General features: G+C 43.3%; 1 protein-coding gene across 5 annotated transcripts in view; it reads left to right on the forward strand.

The window, feature by feature from the left end:
* ubap2a (ubiquitin associated protein 2a) overlaps positions 1-24,801 on the forward strand; it is a 50,189-nt gene that overhangs the window by 15,239 nt on the left and 10,149 nt on the right. For 2 of the 5 annotated variants that reach the window (XM_023986018.1, XM_070443165.1), the window contains exons 2-15: positions 2,902-3,039; positions 9,879-9,956; positions 10,910-11,020; positions 14,087-14,255; positions 14,704-14,844; positions 14,932-14,998; positions 15,140-15,237; positions 18,404-18,462; positions 19,295-19,365; positions 20,206-20,371; positions 22,840-23,131; positions 23,268-23,524; positions 23,916-24,109; positions 24,397-24,661. In XM_023986018.1, the coding sequence (XP_023841786.1) occupies positions 2,944-3,039; positions 9,879-9,956; positions 10,910-11,020; positions 14,087-14,255; positions 14,704-14,844; positions 14,932-14,998; positions 15,140-15,237; positions 18,404-18,462; positions 19,295-19,365; positions 20,206-20,371; positions 22,840-23,131; positions 23,268-23,524; positions 23,916-24,109; positions 24,397-24,661 (2,064 nt within the window). In that variant the 5' untranslated portion in view covers positions 2,902-2,943. Of the gene's footprint in view, positions 1-1,290; positions 1,375-1,433; positions 1,967-2,901; positions 3,040-9,878; positions 9,957-10,909; positions 11,021-14,086; positions 14,256-14,703; positions 14,845-14,931; positions 14,999-15,139; positions 15,238-18,403; positions 18,463-19,294; positions 19,366-20,205; positions 20,372-22,839; positions 23,132-23,267; positions 23,525-23,915; positions 24,110-24,396; positions 24,662-24,801 lie in introns of those variants that run through there. The other 3 variants (XM_023986010.1, XM_070443160.1, XM_070443168.1) reach the window with 3 other exon arrangements.

Below are 24,801 nucleotides of genomic sequence, written 5' to 3' on the forward strand. Positions count from 1 at the left end.
TATGGAGTTGTTTGAGGACATTTTTGAAACATTATCTTGCTAACTCTTTGATCCTGCTTTGTGACATAACCCCGTGGTGTCCATGTTCTAAACCAGCTGCTGATTTAAAAACAAGGATGAAAACCTGCAGACAGTGCTGACCGTAAGCGCCTGAATCCCAAATCAGACCCTTGTCCTTTCCTCCTAGGCACTTGTGTAGATCTGAGAGAATTTAATAGGTGTAAGCAATATGGTGACATCTCCATCAATGCCCTCTGATAGGCCAGGTGGCATTGTTGCCATTTTGCCAAGACTTTCCCAATATTAACAGATCTTAGCTGTATTCACTAGAAGCAAGCAGAATGAAGCAGGGAGAGACTTACCTGAATTGGCCCAATAGAAACTCTTGTTTTCATTGGAAAGGTTTTTTCCTTTGGAGTAAATGGTTCGCTATGGTCATGGTCTGAATGAATACATCCCTGGACAAGCGCATAGGATGTAGGGGCAAGGGGTTGGGGTTGAATACATCTGGAGGCACCATCGTTTTTGTCACTTTTTATTTTTTTTATCAAGGGATGAGTGTAGTTGCTCTTTTCCTTGTGTGCAAAGGCAGGGTATATTTGAGTGACTGTTGCCTTTCTATAGTCTTTCTGTGAAAGACTTGTAGGCTGACATAGTTTTGCTTTTTGGAACTTTGAGAGTTTTCATGATAATGCGAGAACAAAAAGAGACCCAATTACGACCATAAGTTGAACAAATAACCACTTTTAAAGTGTATTTTATAAATGTGTATGTGTGAAATGCATACCTTTTTATGTATATGTTCCAGGAAGTGTGTGAACTGACCCCTGTCTTTACTTTGGTGGTGACCTATTTTATACCTTTACACACCTCATGAATGTTTTTAGAAATTACTGAACCTGGGGATATTGTATGATGTCAACAACAGCCGAAACCAACCTATACATCTTTAAAATGAAAATAATGATAAATTAAAAATATGTAATATTTCTCTTATTTCATATTGCTGTTTGTGTGGTTTGTTTCATATTTGTGCCGTAGTTATTAACTCAATCACTCAAATTGCTCATTGAGTGATGCTGTAGCCCTACAGTACTTACGAAGTTCAATTCATTGTACGGACAGGGTTTCTGTGTTACTGACAAATTACTGATACATTATTCATAGACATCATAGGTGACCCTGGCTATACTCTAAAACTTTTGCTTATATCAACGACCCTTTATGGCTTGCTGTGAATATCAATGACTCCCAAGAGGACGACGCGGGTCTGCGCACTTGTCTGCCACTGAGGAAAGCAACGACAGCAGCTACGCTGTATATCACGTGACCTTGTCTGCTGCTGACTGAGTAGAGCGTGTTAGCGGTTAGCAGGTAATACAAAAAACAAATCTCGTTCAGGCACTCAATGTTTATCTTTATACTTGAGCTAATTTAAACCCTTGTATAGTCTTGTCCCTCTTGAAGTGTAATATCACCGATTCATTCGTCTCTTTAAAACAGCTTTTCACTCTTTATTTCGTTATTTTCTATTGGCTTGTTCCCTGGCAAGTAATGTCGGAGCTTTTATCATACGCTGTGGCCATTTTCGTCAGAATTGAATTGATAAAGCTTTGTGGTTAGCTAGCAAACTAGCATGATTTGATACTTGAAGAACGGTTGTTTATTATTGTCACTTGGGGAGAACCCCCGGTGGTCAACATTCAATAATGTATGAACAGGAATGTCCGTTCGTCGTGTTTTGGTATATTTTTTTGCAATAAATAGCCTAAATTGCATTGCCAGCTAGCTAGCTAGCTACTTAGCTAACTAGGACAAAGGGGTCCCACTGTCTGTCACTGTTGTGTATTATTTGGCAGCTAGACTAGAATACACATTCGTGTATTTGAAACGCTCGCGCTTGCATTTGAGTTAACGTATCGAACGTGTGAAGACAAACGGAATTTGTTAAATGTCATTTATATAGGTATGCATTATTTTTTAATTCTAACTTAATTATGGCAAGCTATCAATAACAAGTATTGTTTGCGTTTGATGGCCGTGATTATATTGGCTAACAGTTCTATATTTTTACCGTTCGAGTGTGTTTGTCATATATTGTGTAGCTAGATTAATGATTTATGAGTAGCCAGCTACTATTAGAGGTGATGAGGCCAAATTCGATAGCTACGGTAACTTGTTTTGTTGTTGCACAACAGCAGTGAAATCTCTTGGCGAGTGTTATGATCCAATATCTCATTAGCTTTCATGATAATGAACTCGCTTTGTAAATACAAATATAGGCCCTGTCAGACTAGTTGCTAGGTACCCGAGTCCACTGCTTTCGCAAAGGCAAACTGATGTTGCTCCTCTAAATAATCATATTTTAGAACCCGTATTTTTGGATGCATTACTGTAAGTTGCCAATGGTAGCCCCTGACCTGCAGCTGCATTGTCCGATATGAACCAAGGAGTGTAATGTGTGAAGTTCTCACTATTCAATCTCCGTATTCAATTTATACAGTCTAGTTTATAAAGTATGTCTATGGATACTGTTCACGGTAGATTTATGCCAATACAGTCAGATCACTGTGTGTGTTTAGACTTGGTGTTGCGCAATCCCATCCGACTTTGTTGATGTGTGGATGTCTGATACTGGTTACTCGTGTCCACAGACCAGGGAATGCATTTCAGCTCAAAAGAAACTGCAATAAAATAAAATCAGGACTATCCTAACAACCTAGGCCTAAATTTAAATAAGTGTTTGTCTTTTATCTGTAATTTATTTTTATTTAACCTTTATTTAACTGTCTACAGTGAGTAGGGAAAATACTGATTGCATTATTGGTGTGACTTTCTATCCACATTTGACCTTTGTTCCTCCCCACCCCAATCCCTCTTTCTCTCTGTTTTGTCTTCCAGATTTTTCTATTTTGTACATACATTGTTTTGTATATACTGTATATGATGACCTCGTTGGGTGGTGACAAAGCCCGGGGCACTCGGGATAAAGTGCTGCCTGCTGCCACCCACACAACTCAACCACAGAAACAGCTCCAGGTGAGTGACACACACACACACAACATGTGTTTTCCACTAGCGCCAGTTGTCGGCTATACAACTGATTTACAGACTGATTTTCAGCCGTGTAAATGTTCCACTTAAATTAACTAGGCTACTTTTCAGTTTGCTTCTTAGAAATAAGTCTGCAGAGCTCTCCCCTGCTAGATCAAATCATACGTTATTTGTCACACGCGCCGAATACCACAGTGAAATGCTTACTTACAAGCCCTTAACCAACAATGCCGTTTTAAGAAAAATGTGTTAAATCAAAAATAAAAGTAACAAATTATTAAAGAGCAGCAGTAAAATAACAACAGCGAGGCTATATACAGGGGGTACCGGTACAGCGTCAATGTGAGGGGGCACAGGTTAGTCGAGGTAATTGAGGTACAATGTACATTTAGGTAGAGTTAAAGTGACTGTGAATGAATATGCATCTTCTAGCGATCTATTATTAGGATAGGCGCCTGTCGGTCACAAAGTGAGCGGTGACAGGGAAACACTGCCTCTTGGCATCTGGGTGTGTGCGCTGTGGTTGCAGTCATATTTATTTACACTGAGGGAGAGGGCGTGAATTTGCAGGTCCCATATAATGTGGTGACAATGAGTCAATCCACTTAGAATATTGTTTTTCTGGCACATTCATTTATTTTATTTCGCGTGCAGGGTCCAACATTCACAACGCTGGCCAGTAAAAAGGTTGGGCCAGTGGATCTCATCAGTCACTTCCCGACAGGACCAGTAACTTTTCAGCGCAGTTTTGCATTCCGGTTCAACATTTACCTGCTCTGTCGCAGTCTATCATTGAAGACTACACACACAAATGTCATGCTACACTGAACAAAAATATAAACGTAACATGTAAAGTGGTCCCATGTTTCATGAACTGAAATACTATCCCAGAAATGTTCCATACGCACAAAAGCTTATTTCTCTCATTTTGTGCTCAAATTTGTTTACATCGCTGTTAGTGACCATTTCTCCTTTGCCAAGATTATCCATCCACCTGACTACCCCTACCAACAGCTCTGCACCCCCTACAGCAACTTGCCCAAGCCCCCCCCAGCTTCTTCTTCACCCAAATCCAGACAGCTGATGTTCTGAAAGAGCTGCAAAATCTTGATCCCTACAAATCAGCTGGACTAGACAATCTGGACCCTCTTTCTAAAATTATCCGCCAAAATTGTTACAACCCCTATTACTAGCCTCTTCAACCTCTCTTTCGTATTGTTTGAGATCCCCAAAGATTGGAAAGCTGCCGTGGTCATCCTCCTCTTCAAAGGGGGAGACACTCTAGACCCAAACTGTTATAAACCTATATCCATCCTGCCCTGCCTTTCTAAAATCTTTGAAAGCCAAGTTAACAAACAGCTCACCGACCATTTCGAATCCCACCGTACCTTCTCCGCTATGCAATCTGGTTTCAGAGCTGGTCATGGGTGCACCTCAGCCACGCTCAAGGTCCTAAACGATATCATAACCGCCATCGATAAAAGACTGTACTGTGCAGCCGTCTTCATCGACCTGGCCAATGGTTTCGACACTGTCAATCACCGCATTCTTATTGGTAGACTCAATAGCCTTGGTTTCTCAAATGACTGCCTCGCCTGGGTCACCAACTACTTCTCAGATAGAGTTCAGTGTGTCAAATTGGAGGGCCTGTTGTCCGGACCTCTGGCAGTCTCTATGAGGGTGCCACAGGGTTTTATTCTCGGGCCGACTCTTTTCTCTGTATATATCAATGATGTCGCGCTTGCTGCGGGTGATTCTCTGATCCACCTCTACGCAGACGACACCATTCTGTATACATCTGGCCCTTCTTTGAACACCATGCTAACAAACTTCCAAACTTTCCTTCCAGACTCACATTAAGCATTTCCAACCCAAAATGAAATCTAGAATCGGCTTCCTATTTCGCAACAATGCCTCCTTCACTCATGCTGCCAAACATACCCTCGTAAAACTGACTATCCTACCGATCCTTGACTTCGGAGATGTCATTTACAAAATAGCCTCCAACACTCTACTCAGCAAACTGGATGTAGTCTTTCACAGTGCCATCCGTTTTGTCARCAAAGCCCCATATACTACCCACCACTGCGACCTGTATGCTCTCGTTGGCTGCTCCTCGCTACAAATTTGCTCCAGGTCATCTATAAGTCTTTGCTAGGTAAAGCCCCGCCTTCTCTCAGCTCACTGGTCACCATAGCAACACCCATCCGTAGCAAACGCTCCAGCAGGTATATTTCACTGGTCATCCCCAATGCTAACACTTACTTTGGCCGCCTTTCCTTCCAGTTCTCTGCTGCCAATGACTGGAACAAATTGCAAAAAATCACTGAAGCTGGAGACTTATATCTCCCTCTCTAACTTTAAGCATCAGCTGTCAGATTAGCTTACCGATCACTGTACCTGTACACAGCCAATCTGTAAATAGCACACCCAACTACCTCATCCCCATATTGTTATTTATCTTCTTGCTCTTTTGCACCCCAGTATCTTTACTTGCACATCTATCACTCCAGTGTTAATGCTAAATTGTAATTATTTTGCCTCTATGGCCTATTTATTGCCTTACCTCCCTACTCTTCTACATTTGCACACACTGTACATAGATTCTTTCTATTGTGTTATTGATGTGTAATGTTTGATGTTTATGTGTAATTCTGTGCTGTTGTTTTTGTCGCACTGCTTTGCTTTATCTTGGCCAGGTCGCAGTTGTAAATGAGAACTTGTTCTCTCTCACCTGGTTAAATAAAGGTGAAATAAATTTTAAAAGACTAAAAAAAGGTGTGGCATATCAAGAAGCTGATTAAACAGCGTGATCATTACACAGGTACACCTTGTGTTGGGGACAATAAAAGGCTACTCTAAAATGTGCAGTTTTGTCACACAACACAATGCCACGGATGTCTCAAGTTGAGGGAGCATGCAATTGGCATGCTAATTGCAGGAATGTCCACCGGAGCTGTTGCCAGAGAATTGAATGATCATTCTTTTACCATAAGCTGCCTCCAACTAAGTTTTTGAGAATTTGGCAGTACGTCCAACCGGCAGTGGTGTAAAGTACTTAAGTAAAAATACTTTAAAGTACTAGTTAAGTAGTTATTTTGTGGTATCTGTACTTTACTTTACTATTTATATTTAACTACTTTTCCTTTCACTTCACTACATTCCCAAAGAATACGATTTACTTTTTACTCCATACATTTTCCCTGACACCCAAAAGTACACGTTATATTTCAATGCTTAGCTGGTCAGGAAAATGGTCCAATTCACGCACTTATCAAGAGAACATATCTGGTCATTCCTACTGCCTCTGATCTGGCGGATTAATTAAACACACATGCTTCATTTAAAAATMTGTGTTTGAATGTGCCGCTGGCTATCTGTAAATTAAACATTTAAATAAAATTATGCCGTCTGGTTTGCTTAATATAAGCAATATGAAATTATTTTAACTTTTACTTTTGATACTTAGGTATATTTTAAAACAAATACTTTTAGACTTTTACTCAAGTACTATTTTACTGGGTGACTTTTACTTGAGTAATTTTCTATTAAGGTATCTTTACTTTTACTCAAGTATGACAATTTTATACTTTTTCCACCACTGCCAACCAGCCTCACAACTGCACACCACATGTAACCACGCCAGCCCAGGACCTCCACATCCGGTATTTTACTCATCAGAGTTACTCATCAGTAGCCTACCGAATTGCATCAGTACGAGAACTGTTAATTTAGCAACCTAATTTGCATACTGATAGACTTTTTTGTGATTTATCTGCAGATAAATTGTGAAAACATTTGATGAAGATGGTGAATCCTCTTTACTGCAGGAACAGTAGGTAGACTAGTGGAGAGAGAGCATCAGTCTGAAAAAGCTAATGATACTTAGTTGTGGCCCCKAAAAAAATTCTGAAATAAGTTAAAATTGAAAAACACTTTTGGTCTCCACACCTTGTTATTGGAGTTAAAACATTGCACAACACATTTTATTTTTGGAAACTTAAGTTAGCTATTTTTAATTTACAAAATAAAGGCATGGACAAGGCTCTAACCCTCTGGACAAAATTATTGGCAAGATGGACAAAATTATTGGCGCCCAGGAGCTACCACTTAGTTGCACAGCCTTTGGCCAAGATAACTGAGAAAAACATTTATTGTAGCCATCATTGAGCCATTACTGGCAATTTGGCCCACTATTCAGCAGCAAACTGCCCAAATTATTCGATGTTTGAGGGATGCCTTCAACCAACGGATGTTTTCAGATCTTACTACAAGTTCTTGGATGTGATTCAGATCTGGACTCTATGCTGGCCATTTCAGAGCAGTCGATAGTTTCATCTTGAACCGTTCCTGGGTGCTATTTGATGTGTGTTCAGGGTTGTTGTCCTGCTGGAAGACCCACAATCTTCAATGGAAAAACTATTTTTGGACTTGGTTGAACATTGGACTCCTGATAATCAGCTGATTTCATGATGACTTGTGCACGTTCAAGGCCCCCAGTACCAGAGGTAGCAAACAACCCTACAGTATTATCAAACCTCCCAATGTTTGATTGMAYGGGGGGGGGGGGGGGTTATTTTGAGTGAATGCTCAGTTTGGTCATCAGTAGAACGGTGCAGCAAGCTCATCTGAGGCTACAAGAAGCATTTGTCGGCAGTTAGCTTGGCCAAAGGCTGTTCAACCAAGTACTAGCTCTGAGGTGCCAATAGTTTTATCCATGCCATTTGTCTTTATTTTCTAAATGAAACATTTAAGCTGATGGTTACAGAAATAAAATGTATTCTGTAATGTAGAAAATCCAATAAGGTGTGGAGACAAAAAAAAATATTTCTTCAATTTAAACTTAATTTAGAAATAAGATATTATTTAAGAAAAGTGCAAGGGTGACAATATATTTGGCTGCAATTGTATATGGTATTTTGAAAGATATTGATATATACAGTGGCTTCAGAAAGTATTCACACCCCTTGACTTTTTCCAAATGTTGTTGTGTTATAGCCTGAATTTAAAATTGATTAAATTGAGATTTTGTTTCACTGGCCTACACACAATACCCCATAATGTCAAAGTGGAATTCTGTTTTTAGAAATTGTTACAAATTAATTAAAATTTTAAATATGAAATGTCTGGAGTCAATAAGTATTTGTTATGGCAAGCCATAAATTCTGTCATCAAGGGTGGCTACTTTGAATAATCTCAAATATAAAATATTTTTTGATTTGTTTAACACTTGTTTGGTTACTACATGATTCCATATGTGTTATTTCATAGTTTTGATGTCTTCACTATTCTACAATGTAGAAAATAGTCAAAACAAAGAAAAACACTTGAATGAGTAGGTGTATCCATACTTTTGACTGGTACTGTATATGTTTTGTGCTCTATCACTCCCCTATTACTAACTACAAATTATCTATAACTGGGCTAATAACTCACTAACCAGCAAAGGATATGAACAAACCGTCTATTTGCGTATAGGCCTACTGGAGCTCTGATTGTTTATGCCGCACCGGTCTGTGTAGAGTATGGGCTGAGTAGTGCATGTCAATGCAATACAATCCTACTCCGATGCGTTCTGCATTCAACAAAATCTCTTGTATAGTTTTGTTTTGCATTGAAAGTGGCTAATATTGCATTGATTCGATCACAATTGCCACAGTAAAGGGAAACGTTTAACTCTAGAACAGTGGTCACTTTGAGTCAAAATGCAAGCCGAGATCTACCGCTCAGATTTATTTTTTTGGAACATGACTTAAAACACATAAGCGTATGCAACATTAACCAATTAAAAACATTACTGTAGCAATGAGGTTTGTGCAGTAAGCTATAGGCCCAATACATTAGCACCGCATATTAGCTTTGCTTGAATTGCCCTGCCAGTGCATTGTTGTTCGGGCCATTTAAAAAAWATATATATATTTAATCGATCACACCGGTAATAGATCTGTTGTTGTATTACCCTTGAAGCACAGCTGAGTGAGCATACATTTAAATCGTTTTATTTTATTGGACTGATGGTGCCTGCATCTGATGGTCAGTCTCAGCGGAGGGAGAGCGCCGCAGACTGAGGGCCCGCGTCTCAACATCCATCTGCTCTCTCTAACCAAAAAGGGACACCGTCTTCCAGATAAGGGCAAAACTCAAGTTGCTGCTCTAGATCTTCTCTCTATGGGCTAATATTTCTGCGCGACAGTCTCGGGGCTACTACGCTCGCAGCTTAGAGAGAACATTGACTGTAGGTCTACTGATTTACTCAAAGTGTTGACAATGGAGCAGTCAACTGCTGCTTTCTCTTTAGCAAAGCCCATGTTAAACACCTGCTTCATTCTTCAATCATACCTGTCTTGCAGTTAGCTGAGAAAATACCTCTCAAAAGGAAGCTTGAAGCTGGTGGAAGTCAGGACTTAAAGTATTCTTTAAAGGCCCAGTGCAGTCAAAATGACATTTTCCTGTATCATATTGTACAAGAGCTGATGAAACTAACACTCTAAAAGTGTGAAAAAATGTGATCAGTGTTATTTCCTGATAGTTGCTGGTTGAAAATGCAATCTAGCATTAGAATGTACCAGAGGCCACCAAAATAGAGCTTGTTTGGCAAGCATTTCTTAACCTGGGGGACAAGCCCCTCTGGACCGACCCCGGCTGGCTACTTTTTCTATTTGACACGCACACAGTACAACWTGCTCAATCATACATAGCGGGTCTTCAAGTGGTAAATCATTTCTCCAAAACAATTCTTCTCCCTCTCCTTCTCTCCTCCCTCTGTTCCTTTCCTTCTTCTCATCTTTATAACCTCCCCCACTTACTTCTCTTCCATTTTGCAGGCGACTGCAGAGCAGATCCGACTCGCCCAGATGATCTATGACAAGAATGATGCTGAATTTGAGGATAAAGTGAACCAGGTGAGTGGGCAGGAATTCGCAGAGGCCATTGTGACAGCTCTGAATGATGGCCTGTGTGTGTTGTGGTATTTGTTTCACATTAAGAGAGAATACCTGTGACTGTGTGTGTGTGTGTGTGTGTGTGTGTGTGTGTGTGTGTGTGTGTGTGTGTGTGTGTGTGTGTGTGTGTGTGTGTGTGTGTGTGTGTGTGTGTGTGTGTGTGTGTGTGTGTGTGTGTGTGTGTGTGTGTGTGTGTGTGTGTGTGTGTGTGTGTGTGTGTGTGTGTGTGTGTGTGTGTGTGTCTCAGTGTGTGTGTCTCAGTGTGTGTGTCTCAGTGTGTGTGTCTCAGTGTGTGTGTCTCAGTGTGTGTGTCTCAGTGTGTGTAGTGTATTTGTATCAAATGTCTGTATAGACAGGGTCATTGTACACTGAGTATGCAAAACATTAAGAACAGACACACCACATGAATCCAGGTGAAAGCTATGATCCCATATTGATGTCACTTGTTAAGTTCACTTCAATCAGTGTAGATGAAGAGGAGGAGACGGGTTAAAGGAGGATTTTTAAGCCTTGAGACAATTGAGACATGGATTGTGTGTGTGCGCCATTCAGAGGGTGAACAGGCAAGATAAAAGTGCCTTTGAATGGGGTATGTTAGTAGGCCCACCGGTTTTGTGTCAAATACTGCAACGCTGCTGGGTGTTTTACACTCAACAGTTTCCTGTGTGTATCAATAATGATCCACCACGCAAAGGACATCTAGCCAACTTGACACAAGTGTGGGAAGCGTTGGAGTCAATATGGGCCAGCGTCCCTGTGGAGTGCTTTCGACACCTTGTGGAGTCCATGCGCCGATGAATTGAGGCTGTTCTGAGGGCGGGGGGTGCAAGTCAATATTAGGAAGATGTTCTTAATATTCTATTATGTTTCATTGGATTCAAATAAATCATTCAGATGTGTATGTATGTCCACAGCTGATGGAGGTGACAGGAAAGATCCAGGATGAGTGCATGGTAGCGCTCCATGACTGCAACGAGGATGTCAACAGAGCTATCAACTTCCTCCTTGAAAGCACCTCTGATACGGTAGGGCAGAGGGGACTGACGTTAACGCTAGCTTTCAATTTCCTTCAGCCACTTTCCTTCGGGTGGCTAATCATCGCTAGCTTAGCGTCGCTCAGTCACCTCAACTTCCCTGAGACCTGGGTCGTATTCATTAGGCACCAAATGGAAGAAAACTGACTGAAAAAGGGAGGGACTAGCCTACCTGAACTTGTCCAATAAGAAACACTTTGTTTTCCTAATAAATATGACCCTGAAGTAGCTGTCACACGAACCATAACAGCTGAACTTTTCTGCCTTAGTTTTCTGGTTTAGTGATGCTCATTGTTGACTCAGGAGAGTTGAGTGGCTGGTGGTAGCAGCCACTCTTGCACAGACTCGATGTACACTCACTGGACTCTCACACATACTAAGCTGACACTCCAACACACAGACACACACACAAAACACACACACATGCATATTGACGTACACGTGCAGTGCATTCGGAAAGCATTCAGACCCCTTGACTTTTTCCACATTTTGTTATGTTACAGCCTTATTCTAAAATTGATGAGAAAAACAGTTATTTAATCCATCTACATACAATAACCCATAATGACAAWGCGAAAACAGGTATTTAGAATTTTTATCAAATTTATAAAAAATAAACAAATATTTTATTTACATAAGTATTCAGACCCTTTGCTATAAGACTCGAAATTGAGCTCAGGTGCATCCTGTTTCCATTGATCACCTTTGATGTTTCTACAACTTGATTGGAGTCCACCTGTGGTAAATTCAATTGATTGGACATGATTTGGAAAGGCACACACCTGTCTATGTAAGGTCCCACAGTTGATAGTGCATGTCAGAGCAAAAACCAAGCCATGAGGTCGAAGGAATTGTCCGTGACAGGATAGTGTCAAGGCACAGATCTGGGGAAGGGTACCAAAAAATGTCTACAGCGTTGAAGGTCCCCAAGAACACTGTGGCCTCCATCATTCTTAAATGAAAGAAAAAGTAAGCATTTCACGTTAAGGTCTTCGGCGCGTGTGACAAATAGAACTTGATTTGATCTACATCTGTTAGAGTTGGAGCACAGATCTGATAGGATGGGAATTTAATTTTTTTGTTTTACCTTTATTTAACAAGGCAAGTCAGTTAAGAACAAATTCTTATTTTCAATGACGGKCTAGTTCAAGTGCAGAACGACAGATTGTACCTTGTCAGCTCGGGGATTCGAACTTGCAACCTTTCGGTTACTAGTACAACTCTCTAACAGTGGTTTTGGGGCGGCAGGCTACCCTGCCGCCCCAAAATATGTTCTCACGTTTTGTAATGGACAGATGACATAATGTACCTAATACAATACTTCTATCTACAGTGGATTGAATCAGCCTGAAGACTTTTWAAAAATGCGCTTTAGGCAATGGATCTCTTAATGACCCTTGCCACAGCCCCTTCCAATCAAGCCCAAGGGTGCCGTGCACATTGCTATATCTATCCAAGTAAACTGAAAATAGGGGCTTGTGCCAACTGTGCCAGGTGGACTTGTCCAGTTGCATGTTGGGTGATTGAATAAAGGCATATTGTGATTATTATTATTTTTTTACAMGAGGACAATAGAAAAAGTATTACGGCCTCTGAATCTAGGATGKACAACACTTGTCACTTGTTCTGTCAGCGCCTGATTCAGTAGTGAAATAATCGAGGTGTTTCAGAGGAGAGCACAGCAGCACAGATGGTGAAGTGAGAGATATCTCCACTCCGCCACAGTTACGCTGTTGTTGTTTCTTGGAAGTCCTGAAATAGAAAGTGGGTCGTTTTGCTCCTATGTATGTAATCCTCCCATGATATAATCAGCTACTGCTGCCTGCCTGCCCTGTGGCCATTCATCCTTTGATATGTCAATGACATTGTGACACTGCAGTAGGAGGAGTACATAGAGGCCAAAAACATACGTGTCGATTTCATCCGTCCATTTAAATTTTACGTTGACTAGTTCAAGCAGTTGTAGACTTGTAGGATCTGACTTAACTTTTATTCCTGCAATCTGTAGGTCTTTGCCACTCTTTCCTCTCCTCTCCTATCGCATATCCCCTCCCCTTCTCTCACTTCCATTTCCCTTTTCCTCCTCCTTTCTCTATCAAAGCAAATTAGGATCAATAAGGAGAGGTCAAAAGTCAGTCCCTCGCCCTCCCTCGCTCTCTCGCTCTCCTTTGCTCTCTCTAGGTCTCGCTCTCTCAAGCTCTCGCTTTCTTTAGCTCTCCCTCGCTCTCTCTAGCTCTCTTTAGCTCTAGCTCTCTTTAGCTCTAGCTCTCTCTAGCTCTCTTTAGCTCTCTTTAGCTTTAGCTCTCGCTCACTCTAGCTCTCCTTAGCTCTCTCTAGCTCTCTTTAGCTCTTCTCTGGCTCTCTTTAGCTCACTCTCTTTAGTCTCTCTGTAGCTCTCTTTAGCTCACTCTCTTTAGTCATCTCTTTTAAGCTCTCTCTCTCTCTAGCTCTCTTTAGCTCTCGCTCTCTTTAGCTCTCTCTAGCTCTCTTTAGCTCTCCTTAGCTCTCTCTAGCTCTCTTTAGCTCTCGCTCTCTCTAGCTCTCTTTAGCTCTCTCTAGCTCTCTTTAGCTCACTCTCTTTAGCTCTCGCTCTCTCCATCTCGCTCTCTCTCTCAATTTTCAAATTAAGGGCTTTATTGGCATGGGAAACATATGTTTACATTGCCAAAGCAAGTGAAATGGCTAATAAACAAAAGTGAAACAAACAATAAAAAAAATATTACAGTACACATTACACCACAAAAGTTCCAAAAGAATAAAGACACTTCAGATGTCATATTATGTGCAAATAGTTAAAGTACAAACGTGAAAATAAATAAACATAAATATGGGTTGCATTTACAATGGTGTTTGTTCTTCACTTTTCTTCTGGCAACACGTCACAAATCGTGATGCTGTGATGGCACTCTGTGGTATTGCATCCAATAGATATGGGAGTTGATCAAAATTGGGTTTGTTTTCAAATTCTTTGTAGGGTCTGTGTAATCTGAGGGAAATATGTGTCTCTATGGTCATACATATTCTCTCTCTCTTGCTCTCTATCGCTCTCTCTCACAGACCTCATGGGAGACAGTTGGGAAGAAGAAACCCCTAGCGAAGGACGGCCCGACGGAGGGCAAGGAGAACCGGGAGAAGAGAGGAGGAGAGAGAGAGGGCAGCAGGGGCCGCGGGGGGAGCAATCGGAGAGGCAGGGGGGCCAGCAACCGCAGCCGCCAGGTTGAGAGAGGTTAGGGGGCCACGGAATCAAATTCTATGCATATTTCAATGAACAAGGCACTATAACACTAGGCCTAATTGATCACCTAAGAGCCAGGAAGAATGAGAAGTCAGTAAGCTGTCGAGGATTTGAGTTATTCAACCATGGTGTGGTTAGTACATTTACAGTTAGTGTGTTTATTCTCATTGGCGGTACTTTGGATTAGAGAACACTACATAGAGCACATAGAGCCAGCCAATTTGTCATTAAGCAATAGTTCGTCATCAATGCACTATTCAGCAGAATTGCTTACTAGGCAGCACATAGCTTTGTACTGACCTTAATCACTAAATCATCTCTCTGTTGGTCTCCCCACTTCTCTCTCCTTCTCTATCGCTATCCCTCTCTCTCTGTCTCCCTCTTTGTCTCTCCCCACCTCGCTTTCTCGCTCCTTCGCTCTCTCTGTCTCCCTGTGCAGTGCGGCCAGAGGAAAATGGTGTGGAGGCGGTCCCTGGCCCTTTGGACAGAGTGTCAGAGCGAGGTCGCAGGGGGGGAAGAGGGGGTAGAGGTGAGTGTCAATTAGTGGCACTTTCTCATATGTTCCAGTCAACACTCCCAGGTAACTTAAGTGCTCTCTTAACTTCACACAATTTTTCTGGTGCTATGCTTACTATGTGTTGACCTTGTGCGGGTCTGTGTGGTTCAGTCGGATCTGGAGGCAGAGGAAGGGGCAGGGCACCAGCGGGAAGCAGGTTCTCAGCCCAGGGAATGGGGTGAGTTCTGTAATACACACACAAACTCGTACACACACAACTGTCCTTTTCTGGTTCCTCGTACACCAGTTCTTCTTAAACCTAAACCTCACCTACCCCCATTTTCTCTCTCTCTCTCTCTCTCTCTCTCTCTCTCCTCAGGACCTTTAACCCAGCAGACTACACCCCAGAACAGGGGACAGGGACCACACAAGGTGACGCTTGGGAGTCAGGGGCCAGCAACAGCACAGATGGGACAGGTGAGGCTTCACACAGAGAAGGATCATGAAACTCTCTGGGTTCTTCAAAAAGTAGTGGTGTTCTTCGTTTTGCTGAAGTCGGTAATGCCGATCTGCCGACTTCTGTCTATAGCGCCCGAACAGTTTTGGCTACACACTAATATGACCCCTCTACGGAAAGATGCGACTCTCAGGAACACTTACATGTCAGTTGTTTTGCTCTAGGACGCTCACAATACTCATCTGAAGGTAGCCCGGTACCAGTTTAAAAAATGAATGGAAGTATACACCGAGTATACAAAACATTAAGAACACCTGCTCTTTCCATGACATAGACTGACCAGGTGAATCCAGGTGAAGCTATGATCCCTTATTGATGTCAATTGTTAAATCGACTTCGATCCGTGTAGATGAAAGGGATGATACAAGTTAAAGGAGGATTTTTAAGCCTTGAGACAATTGAGACTTGGATTGTGTATGTGTGCTATTATGAGTATGAATGGGCAAGGCAAAAGGTTTAAGTGCCTTTGAACGGGGTATGGTAGTAGGTGCTAGGCGCTCCGGTTTGTGTCAAGAACTGCAATGCTGCTGGGTTTTTCATGCTCAACAGTTTCCCGTGTGTATCAAGAACGGTCCACCACCCAAAGGACATCCAGCCAACTTGACACAACTGTGGGAAGCATTGGAGTCAACATGGACCAGCATCCCTGTGGAATGCTTTCGACATCTTGTAGAGTCCATGGCCCGATGAATTGAGGCTGTTCTGAGGGCAAAGGGGTGGGGGMTGCAACTCAATATTAGGAAGGTGTTCCTAATGTTTGGTATACTCAGTGTATATGGAAGTACACTACAAAAGTATGTGGACACCCCTTCAAATGAGTGGATTCGGCTATTTCAGCCACACCCGTTGCTGACAGGTGTATAAAATCAAGCACACAGCCATGCTTAGTAGGAGGAAACAATCTCAATTGCATTTCCTTGATTCGTCGCATCCTCTCGTCTCTTTCTCAAAACCCATTAAATGAGAAGGTCAAGGTCCCTCTAGGGCTGTGGTGGTCACAAAATGTTGTCAGCCGGTGATTGTCAAGCAAGTAACTGACAGTCTCACGGTAATTGACCGTTAATCAACATAAACACATTTAGCATATCCTGGCTTCCACACACAGCCTACAAGCCACTGATGCAGACCTTAGGAACGAACGTCTACATTTTAAAAAGTCTAATAAATCCATATAATATAGCCTAAACCTTCACAATAAATCCATTATTTATTTTAGACAGGTCTTAAGAAGCATGATATGAAGAAACTGTAGTCTATTTCAGAAGAACAGAATAGCATTATCGGAGTTGTCCTTATGTTGAATAGAAAGGATATTTTCTCCAAATGATTTGAGGGAGTGCGCACATGCAGCTATTCTGTATTGAGCCGTTTTTGTTTTATAAGTATTCCTACATGCTTAATTTAGAGTTACATTAACTTTAGTAGTTCTACAAACGTTGGCCTATATGTTTACATTTTTAATACATTGTAAGGCCGCTAATGATGATTTCAAAAAAGTTTCTTGAAAGGCATGAGTTCTGCTTWGTTTTTTTGTGCAGGCTGTACACACTACGTCATTCACAATTTGACAAGCACTTGATAATGCCTAGAATTTCATGGCGGCATCCCCTAAAAAAAACCTTCTCCCTGAGTGCTACGCGCTCCGGATCACCTCTCACTCACATGGCTCTCCATCACATGATCAGGTCTTTCTTACAGGCTACAAGTGAAGACAGACACATCAGGGACGCAACTGCGCACGTCCTTGTCCAATTCCGAGGTGCATATTAAAGATGTTGGAAGAACTGTCCACATTTACTTATCGTCAGCCAACAAGATAGGTTGGCCTAACGAACAGAAAAAGCACTAGCCTATGTCAATCTACTATCCCCCATAGTACAAAAGTCAACCTATTCTAATCTGCGTGAGAAATAAATATTCAAAACAGTCTGGGACAGTTGTGGGATGCGATAGATCCCAAATTAATACAACCACTAGCATCAACAAAAACATAGCCTATAGAAATGTTGTTGCAACATGAGCTCATGGGCTCTCATTAAGTTTTTGATTAGATTTGCATTGATGTCTGAGTGATTAGAGGGACAATAGATTGCTGAGTACCAGGCAGATAGCAATTTTGGTAGGCTACTAATGACCAGCAGCAGCGTCAGGGCTTGGATAAGCCTAATTACCGTGACTAAACGCTCACGTGGAATTTGACTGCCTTCGTGACCGCCAATGTGGCGGTAATACGGTCACCGCAACAGTCCTAGGTCCCTCCCCTCTCAACTTCTTATCCAATGGGTTTTGAGACAAGGAGAGAGGATGTGAATATTCAAGGAAATGCAATTGAGATTCTCCAATTGTTTCCTCCATTTCTCACCGCTCCTCTTCTTCCCCAATGTGCTTTGAGAGGAAGGTTCATCCCCTTGGGTTCCAATGCACTTTTGAGGAGAGGCAAGGAGTGGAGGAAGCAAGCATTTGACGGCTAATTTTCAGACTGACATGCAGACCAATGCTTAAAGTGTTTACTGATTATATTAATTTAATTATTGATTATTATTAATATTGTCAATATTTTCTTGACAGAACCCATTGTATTATATTATTGTATTATGTTATTATATCAACCCGAAATATAGAAGCTGTTTGTTTAGCATGGCTATAAATGATAGAGAAGTTGACTAAATGCATAAACGGACCTTGCTTCTAGGCAAGACAAAAAAACTTGCGGTGTCCATATTTCAAGTGACATATTGAATCACATATAGATGTTTTGTTGTTGCTAGGTGGACTTATGGTCCCATTGTGCCTATTTAAACCTTTATTTCTGTAACTACACGTGAAGCTGTATATCTAACTATTTTGAAATGTTTACCCTGATGTCACACATTGGCACTTTTTTATTTATAGAAAGACCCATTTTCTCTTGTATCGTTTTCTGCAACGTTTTGACCGGTAGGTGTTCATTGGTCAGGATGTTTTATTGTTGTATTTCTAATGGGACCCTGTAGACTGTTGCTAGGGAAATGTCCTTAGCAATGCCGCTGAATTACAGTCCATGTTCACAAACGCCTCTCCAAGAAGCCCCTGTGTTGTTTCCATTCATCTCTGAGCTCTGACCCCTCTCTGGTGTGCTCCCTGCAGTGGCCTGGAGGAGTACTCTGGAAGACTGGGCTGCTGAGGACTGGAGCGAAGAGATGAGTGTGAGTCTGGGTAATGGGGACRGGGGAGTAGTAGTGGTCAGGGGGTGGAAGGAGCTTTGTCTTATGTTCACATTTTGGATATTTATTTTCCAGATGGAACACATACATGACCAGGGCTGTGAACTGCGGCCATTTTGGTCGCACATGCTCCTTAATATTTTGGTGTGCGAACTGGAATTTTAAAATGGGAGCACCAGTGTTCCTAGAAAAATCACCCACATAATTTGTGTAACCTTTTTACTACCTCATTAGCTAGCTAACAACCTAGTAACATTATCAGTATATCCAAACATTTGAGGGCACAGGAAGGACGGGAAAGGGATAGCTTCTTCAGGAGATCAATGATCATAGCAATTAATGAATGACAGCTCTTGCATGTTGTCGTCACAAACGTTCTTAAAGAGACAGTGTACAATTTTCAATGTAATGCATCTCAAAAGGAAAATAGTTATTTTACATAATGTAGAAACCAAATATTCCACAAATGACTTTTTCATTTTCATTTCAATTACAATTGAGCTTTTTATYATAAACAAATGGATTTACAGGGTTACATATTTGTTTTTAGGGAACAACATGTGCTTCAGAAGTAGCTGGAATTCATATAGGCAATGTCTCAATCGATTTAACAAAAATGTATTTTCTGGTGCTCTTTACCTTTTTAAAGTGGGGAGCACCAGTGATACCAATTAAATGTTTGAATTTAGAGTCCTGCACAACAGTGTACTAGTTCATACAGTGTGACTTCAAAATGTTTAACAAAACTATAGTTAGCCTTATGTCTCACAACTTGGTCTATTACATTTGTCAATAACTCTCTGTCTCCCCTCAGCTCTCCGAGACCAAAGTGTTCACCGCCTCAAGTGCACCTGCACCTCAGAACCACATCACACCTGGGCAAAGGTAACTCCCAGCTCACCATCCGCACGACTAGCTAGGGCACCCACCCGTCACATATCAACACTGCTTTTGAGGCCTCCCGAGTGGCGCAGTGGTCTAAGCTGGCTAGCTGTGCCACTAGAGATGCTGTTTCGAGTTCAGGCTCTGTCGCAGCTGGCCGCGACCGAGAGACCCACAGGGCGGCGCAAAATTGGCCCAGCGTCATCCGGATTAGGGGAGGGTTTGGCCTGCAGGGATGTTCTTGTCCCATCACACACTAGCGACTCCTGTGGCGGGCCGGGCGCAGTGCACATTGACACGGTCGCCAGGTGTGCGGTGTTTCTTCCAACGCATTGGTGCGGCTGGCTTCCGGGTTAAACGGGCGTTGTGTCAAGAAGCAGTGCGGCTTGGTTGGGTTGTGTTTCAGAGGAGGCACTGCTCTCGACCTTCGCCTCTCCCGAGTCTGCACAGGAGTTGCAGCAATGGGACAAGACTGTAACTACCAATTGGATACCACGAAATTGGGGAGAAAAAGGGGTAAAAAAAAAAGATGTATATCAAAAATAAAATAAAAACACTGCTTTTGGTGTTGTGTAGATATGAGGAAAATATCAGCCCAGTGGTACACAAAATAACAGCTTGACCTCTTCGCCAGTTTTATTCCATGGAGTGATATGTTTGGCCCAGCTGCTTTGGTAGATACATTTGGATGTGCATAATAAGTAGGAAGGGCGTATGGATCCTTCCCTTGAGACATGGTCCCCGTTATGACTGTGTTGATTTTAATCAGACTTTCTCCGTAGTGGGTATGTGTGCAATAGAAAAAGTATCATCTGTTGTAATAATGATATGTGTCTCTTGTAGTCTGGACCTGCCCTCTCTGCTGCAGAAGCCAGTGGGAGAAGGAAGAGGAGGAGGAGGGGATGCCCCTTCTACGCAGAGCCTGGTTTTCACCAACTCCCACCATCACCCCCCCCGCAACGGGTCGGCCATTGGCACGGGCAGCACCAGCTATGCACACGCCGCCCTGGTGAGCCATACTCGTGCCCTTTAAAACTTTTCAGATACATACACCATATGACCAAAAGTATGTAGACACCTGCTCGTTGAACATCTCATTCCAAAACCATGGGCATTAATATGGAGTTGGTCTGTTTTGCTGCTATAACAGCCTCCTCTCTTCTGGGAAGGCTTTCCACTAGATGATGGAACAATGCTGCGGGGACTTGCTTCCATTCAGCTAAAAGAGCAGTAGTTAGGTCGGGCACTGATGTTGGGTGATTAGGCCTGGCTTGCAGTCAGCGTTCCAATTCATCCCAAAGGTTTTCGATGGGGTTGAAGTCAGGGCTCTGTGCAGGCCAGTCAAGTTCTTCCACACCGATCTCGACAAACCATTTCTGTATGGACCTTGCTTTGTGCATGGGGCATTGTCATGCTGAAACAGGAAAGGTCCTTACCCAAACTGTTGCCACAAAGTTGGAAGCACAAAATCGTCTAGAATGTCATTGTATGCAATAGGGTTAATATTTCCCTTCACTGGAACTATGCATTGGGGCAGGTAGCGTTCTCCTGGCATGCGCTGAACCCATATTCGTCCGTCGGACTGCCAGATGGTGAAGTGTGATTCATCACTCCAGAGAACGCGTTTTCACTGCTCCAGAGTCCAATGGCAGCGAGCTTTAGACCACTCCAGCGGATGCTTGGCATTGCGCATGGTGATCTTAGGCTTGCGTGCGGCTTCTCAGCCATGGAAACCCATTTCATGAAGCTTCCAACGAACAGTTCTTGTGCTGGTTGCATTCTATGCTGGTGCCATGTTGAAAGTCACCTGAGCTCTTCAGTAAGGCCATTCAACTGCCAATGTTTGTCAATGGAGATTGCATGGCTGTGTGCTCGATCTTATGGCTGACCTGGCCGAATCCACTACTTTGAAAGGGTGTACACATACTTTTGTATATACAGTGCCTTCGGAAAGTATTCAGACCCCTTGACTTTCCACATTTTGTTACGTTAAAACCTTATTCTAAAATACCCCATAATGACAAAGCGAAAACAAGTTTTTAGAAATGTTTGCAAATTTATTACAAATAAAAAACATACCTTAGTTACATAAGTATTCAGACCTTTTGCTATGAGATTCGAAATTGAGCTCAGGTGCTTCTTGTTTCCATGGATCATCCTTGAGATGTTCCTACAACTTCATTGGAGTCCAGCTGTGATAAATTCAATTGATTGGACATGATTTGGAAAGGCACACACCTGTCTATGTAAGGTCCCACAGTTGACAGTGCATTTCAGAGCAAAAACCGAGCCATGAAGTCGAAGAAATTGTCCGTAGAGCTCTGAGACAGGATTGTGGGGAAGGGTACCAAAACATTTCTGCAGTATTGAAGGTCCCCAAGAACACAGTGGCCTCCATCATTCTTAAATGGAAGAAGTTTGGAACCACCAAGACTCTTCCTAGAGCTGGCCAAACTGAGCAATCGGGGGAGGAGGGTCTTGGTCAGGGAGGTGACCAACAACCCGATGGTCACTCTGACAGAGCTCCAGAGGTCTTTTTGATAGAGTGACCAGACGTAAGCCACTCCTCAGTAAAAGGCACATGACAGCCCGCTTGGAGTTTGCCAAAAGGCCCCTAAAGACACTCAGACCATAAGAAACAAGATTCTCTGGTCTGATGAAACCAAGATCGAACTCTTTGGCCTGAATGCCATGCGTCACGTCTGGAGGAAACCTGGCACCATCCCTACAGTGAAGCATGATGGTGGCAGCATAATGCTGTGGGCATGTTTTTCAGCGGCAGGGACTGGAAGACTAGTCAGGATCGAGGGAAAGATGAACAGAGCAAAGTACAGAGACCCTTGATGAAAACCTGCTCCAGGGTGCTGGGGCGAAGGTTCACTGGGGCGAAGGTTCACCTTCCAACAGTACAACGACCCTAAGCACACAGCCAAGACAATGCAGGAGTGGGTTCGGGACAAGTCTCTGAATGTCCTTGAGTGGCCCAGCCTGAGCCCCGACATGAACCTGATCGAACATCTCTGGAGAGACCTGAAAATAGCTTTGAAGCAACGCTCCCCATCCAACCTGACAGAGGTTGAGAGGATCTGCAGAGAAGAATGGGAGAAACTCCCCAAGTACAGGTGTGCCAAGCATGTAGCGTCATACCCAAGAAGACTCGAGGCTGTAATCGCTGCCAAAGTTGTTTCAACAAAGTACGGAGTAAAGGGTCTGAATACTTATGTAAATGTGATATTTCTGTAATAAAAAATAAAAAAATTGCTGAGATATTTAAATACCTTTTTTTGCTTTGTCATTATGGGTTATTGTGTGTAGATTGATAAGGGGTAAAAAAAACAATTTAATCCATTTTAGAATAAGGCTGTAACCTAACAACATTTTGAAAAAGTCAAGTGGTATTTCCCTTACTTGGTTGCCATATTTTGCTTGTATTAACATAGGGCCCCATTCACTCAACTCTCTCCTTCTGTCTGCCAGTCGTCAGTGCTAGGGGCAGGTTTCGGGGACCTGGGCCAGTCTAAGAGGAGTCAGTCCAGTCCGGGGGCCCAGATCTTGGAGCAGCTGAAGGGCCCGGGCCTGGGTCCTCTCCCATCCTCCCAGGCAGCCCCCCCTCCCAGCACTCAGGGGGCCAGCAACACCTCTCTGGGGAGTAGACTCCCAGGGCTAGGAGGAGCCCCCCCTGTTCTCCCACCGCCTTCCACTTCAAGCTGGGATATCAAGGCCCCAGAGCCCAGCGCCACATCCTCCTCACACATCTCCCACTTCAGCCGTGAGTAACACAGATTTACCAAAATAATCTATCGGACAAATACCTGTCATATTGCTTTTTTTGTTAAATGGCCATGTGTCTGTATGTGGTGGTTCCGTATGCCTGACTGATCTGTATTTGTGTGTTCGCCCTCCAGGGGACTTTAAGCTGCAGCCTGAGCCATCCCTGGTGCTGAGCCAGCTGGCCCAGAGACATGGCGCCCCCTCTCTGCCCATTGCTCGCCAGCCCAGCCCAGCCCAATCACCCTCCCCTATCCAGGGACCCCCCCTGGCCACCATCGGTGCAAAGCCTGCCCCCAGCGCCGGGCCGGACCCTCAAGGCAGCAACTCGCTGCAGCAGCACCGCGTTCCTCAGCTAAAGGCCCAGAAACGAAGGATACCTCCCACCTCTAAGGTAAAAGGAACCACAGACAAATATTTCCTCGATTCCCTGTGTGAGGTCAAGGAATCAAGGACAGGAGGAATCAAGGAAGGAATTGGGCTTCACCCAGTGTTTAGGACAGGAATGGTCAACCTTGGCTATCAAGGTTCTTGTTTTAGGTGAGTACAAACACATCTGATTGATCTAATCAAGGTCTTGATGCTTAATTGGTCAATTTCCAGCGTTGAAGAGCACTGCTCTAAATGAAGAAGCTAAGGGTGTTTGAGGGGATTGGCGATCAAGATTAGCAAATCTGTGCAGATCCTGACACAATCCGATTCTCTCAAACGCAAGGATTGTGAATAATAAAGATGTTTCCTGACAATGAGTCCCCTCTGAGTAACAGCTTTCCCCTCCACTCCAGATCCCCTCGTCGGCGGTGGAAATGCCTGGCTCTGCCGACGTCCCCGGTCTTAACGTTCAGTTCGGAGCACTGGACTTTGGCTCGGAGGCGGCCATGCCGGACTTTGGCCCCGTGGAGACGTGTGTCACCGGGGGCTCCAGGGAGTCCACCCCGGCCCCACAGAGCCAGACTAGCCTCTATTCCAATCCCCTCAGGTGGGTCACAATCTCCACCGCGGGTGTATTCAGTGAGGGGAAAGTTACAGACAGAAAAAGTAACCAGTTTACATGATTCCACATTTTGCCTCAGACAGTCTGATCTCTTCAGCACAATTTCTTGTGTATATTCTGTTATTTTGCACTCCTGAACACACCCCAGGGGTGGTCAACAGATTGAAGACCATGCTAGCTCACCCTAGAAGTCCATGCGAAGTCTTCTTATTATACATTTTAAAGTGTCTCGACATAGTTTAACTTAAACCTCCTTCTCGGTTTGTCTCCAGTGAATCTATGAGCACCCCTCTTTCCGTCCCCCTCCCTCTCTCATCCTCTGAGCCTGTCTACCACTCCCCATCGGTGCCCATGCCCGGCCTGGCCCCCTCTATGGGTACAGTCAGCTCCTCCACTCCATCCTCCTCCATCTCCTCCTCGGTGCCCTCTTCCACGTCTCCCTTTGTCTCAGTGGGGAGCGGTTATGACTGTGGGCCTGTGGCCCCTCACTCACACCTGGCCTTCTCCCAGAGCAAAGAGGRACCTGGGCCAATCATGGTGAGTCTAAGTTTGGCTAATGTAAGCCATAACGAACACTGCAGGCCAACAGGGTGGTATTCATTAGGCACCAAATGGAAGAAAACGTCCAGAAACCGGGATAGACTACCTGAACTTGTCCTATAAGAATCGGTTGTTTT

This window comes from Salvelinus sp. IW2-2015, linkage group LG1 (assembly GCF_002910315.2).
Source record: "Salvelinus sp. IW2-2015 linkage group LG1, ASM291031v2, whole genome shotgun sequence".
Taxonomy (NCBI): domain Eukaryota; kingdom Metazoa; phylum Chordata; class Actinopteri; order Salmoniformes; family Salmonidae; genus Salvelinus; species Salvelinus sp. IW2-2015.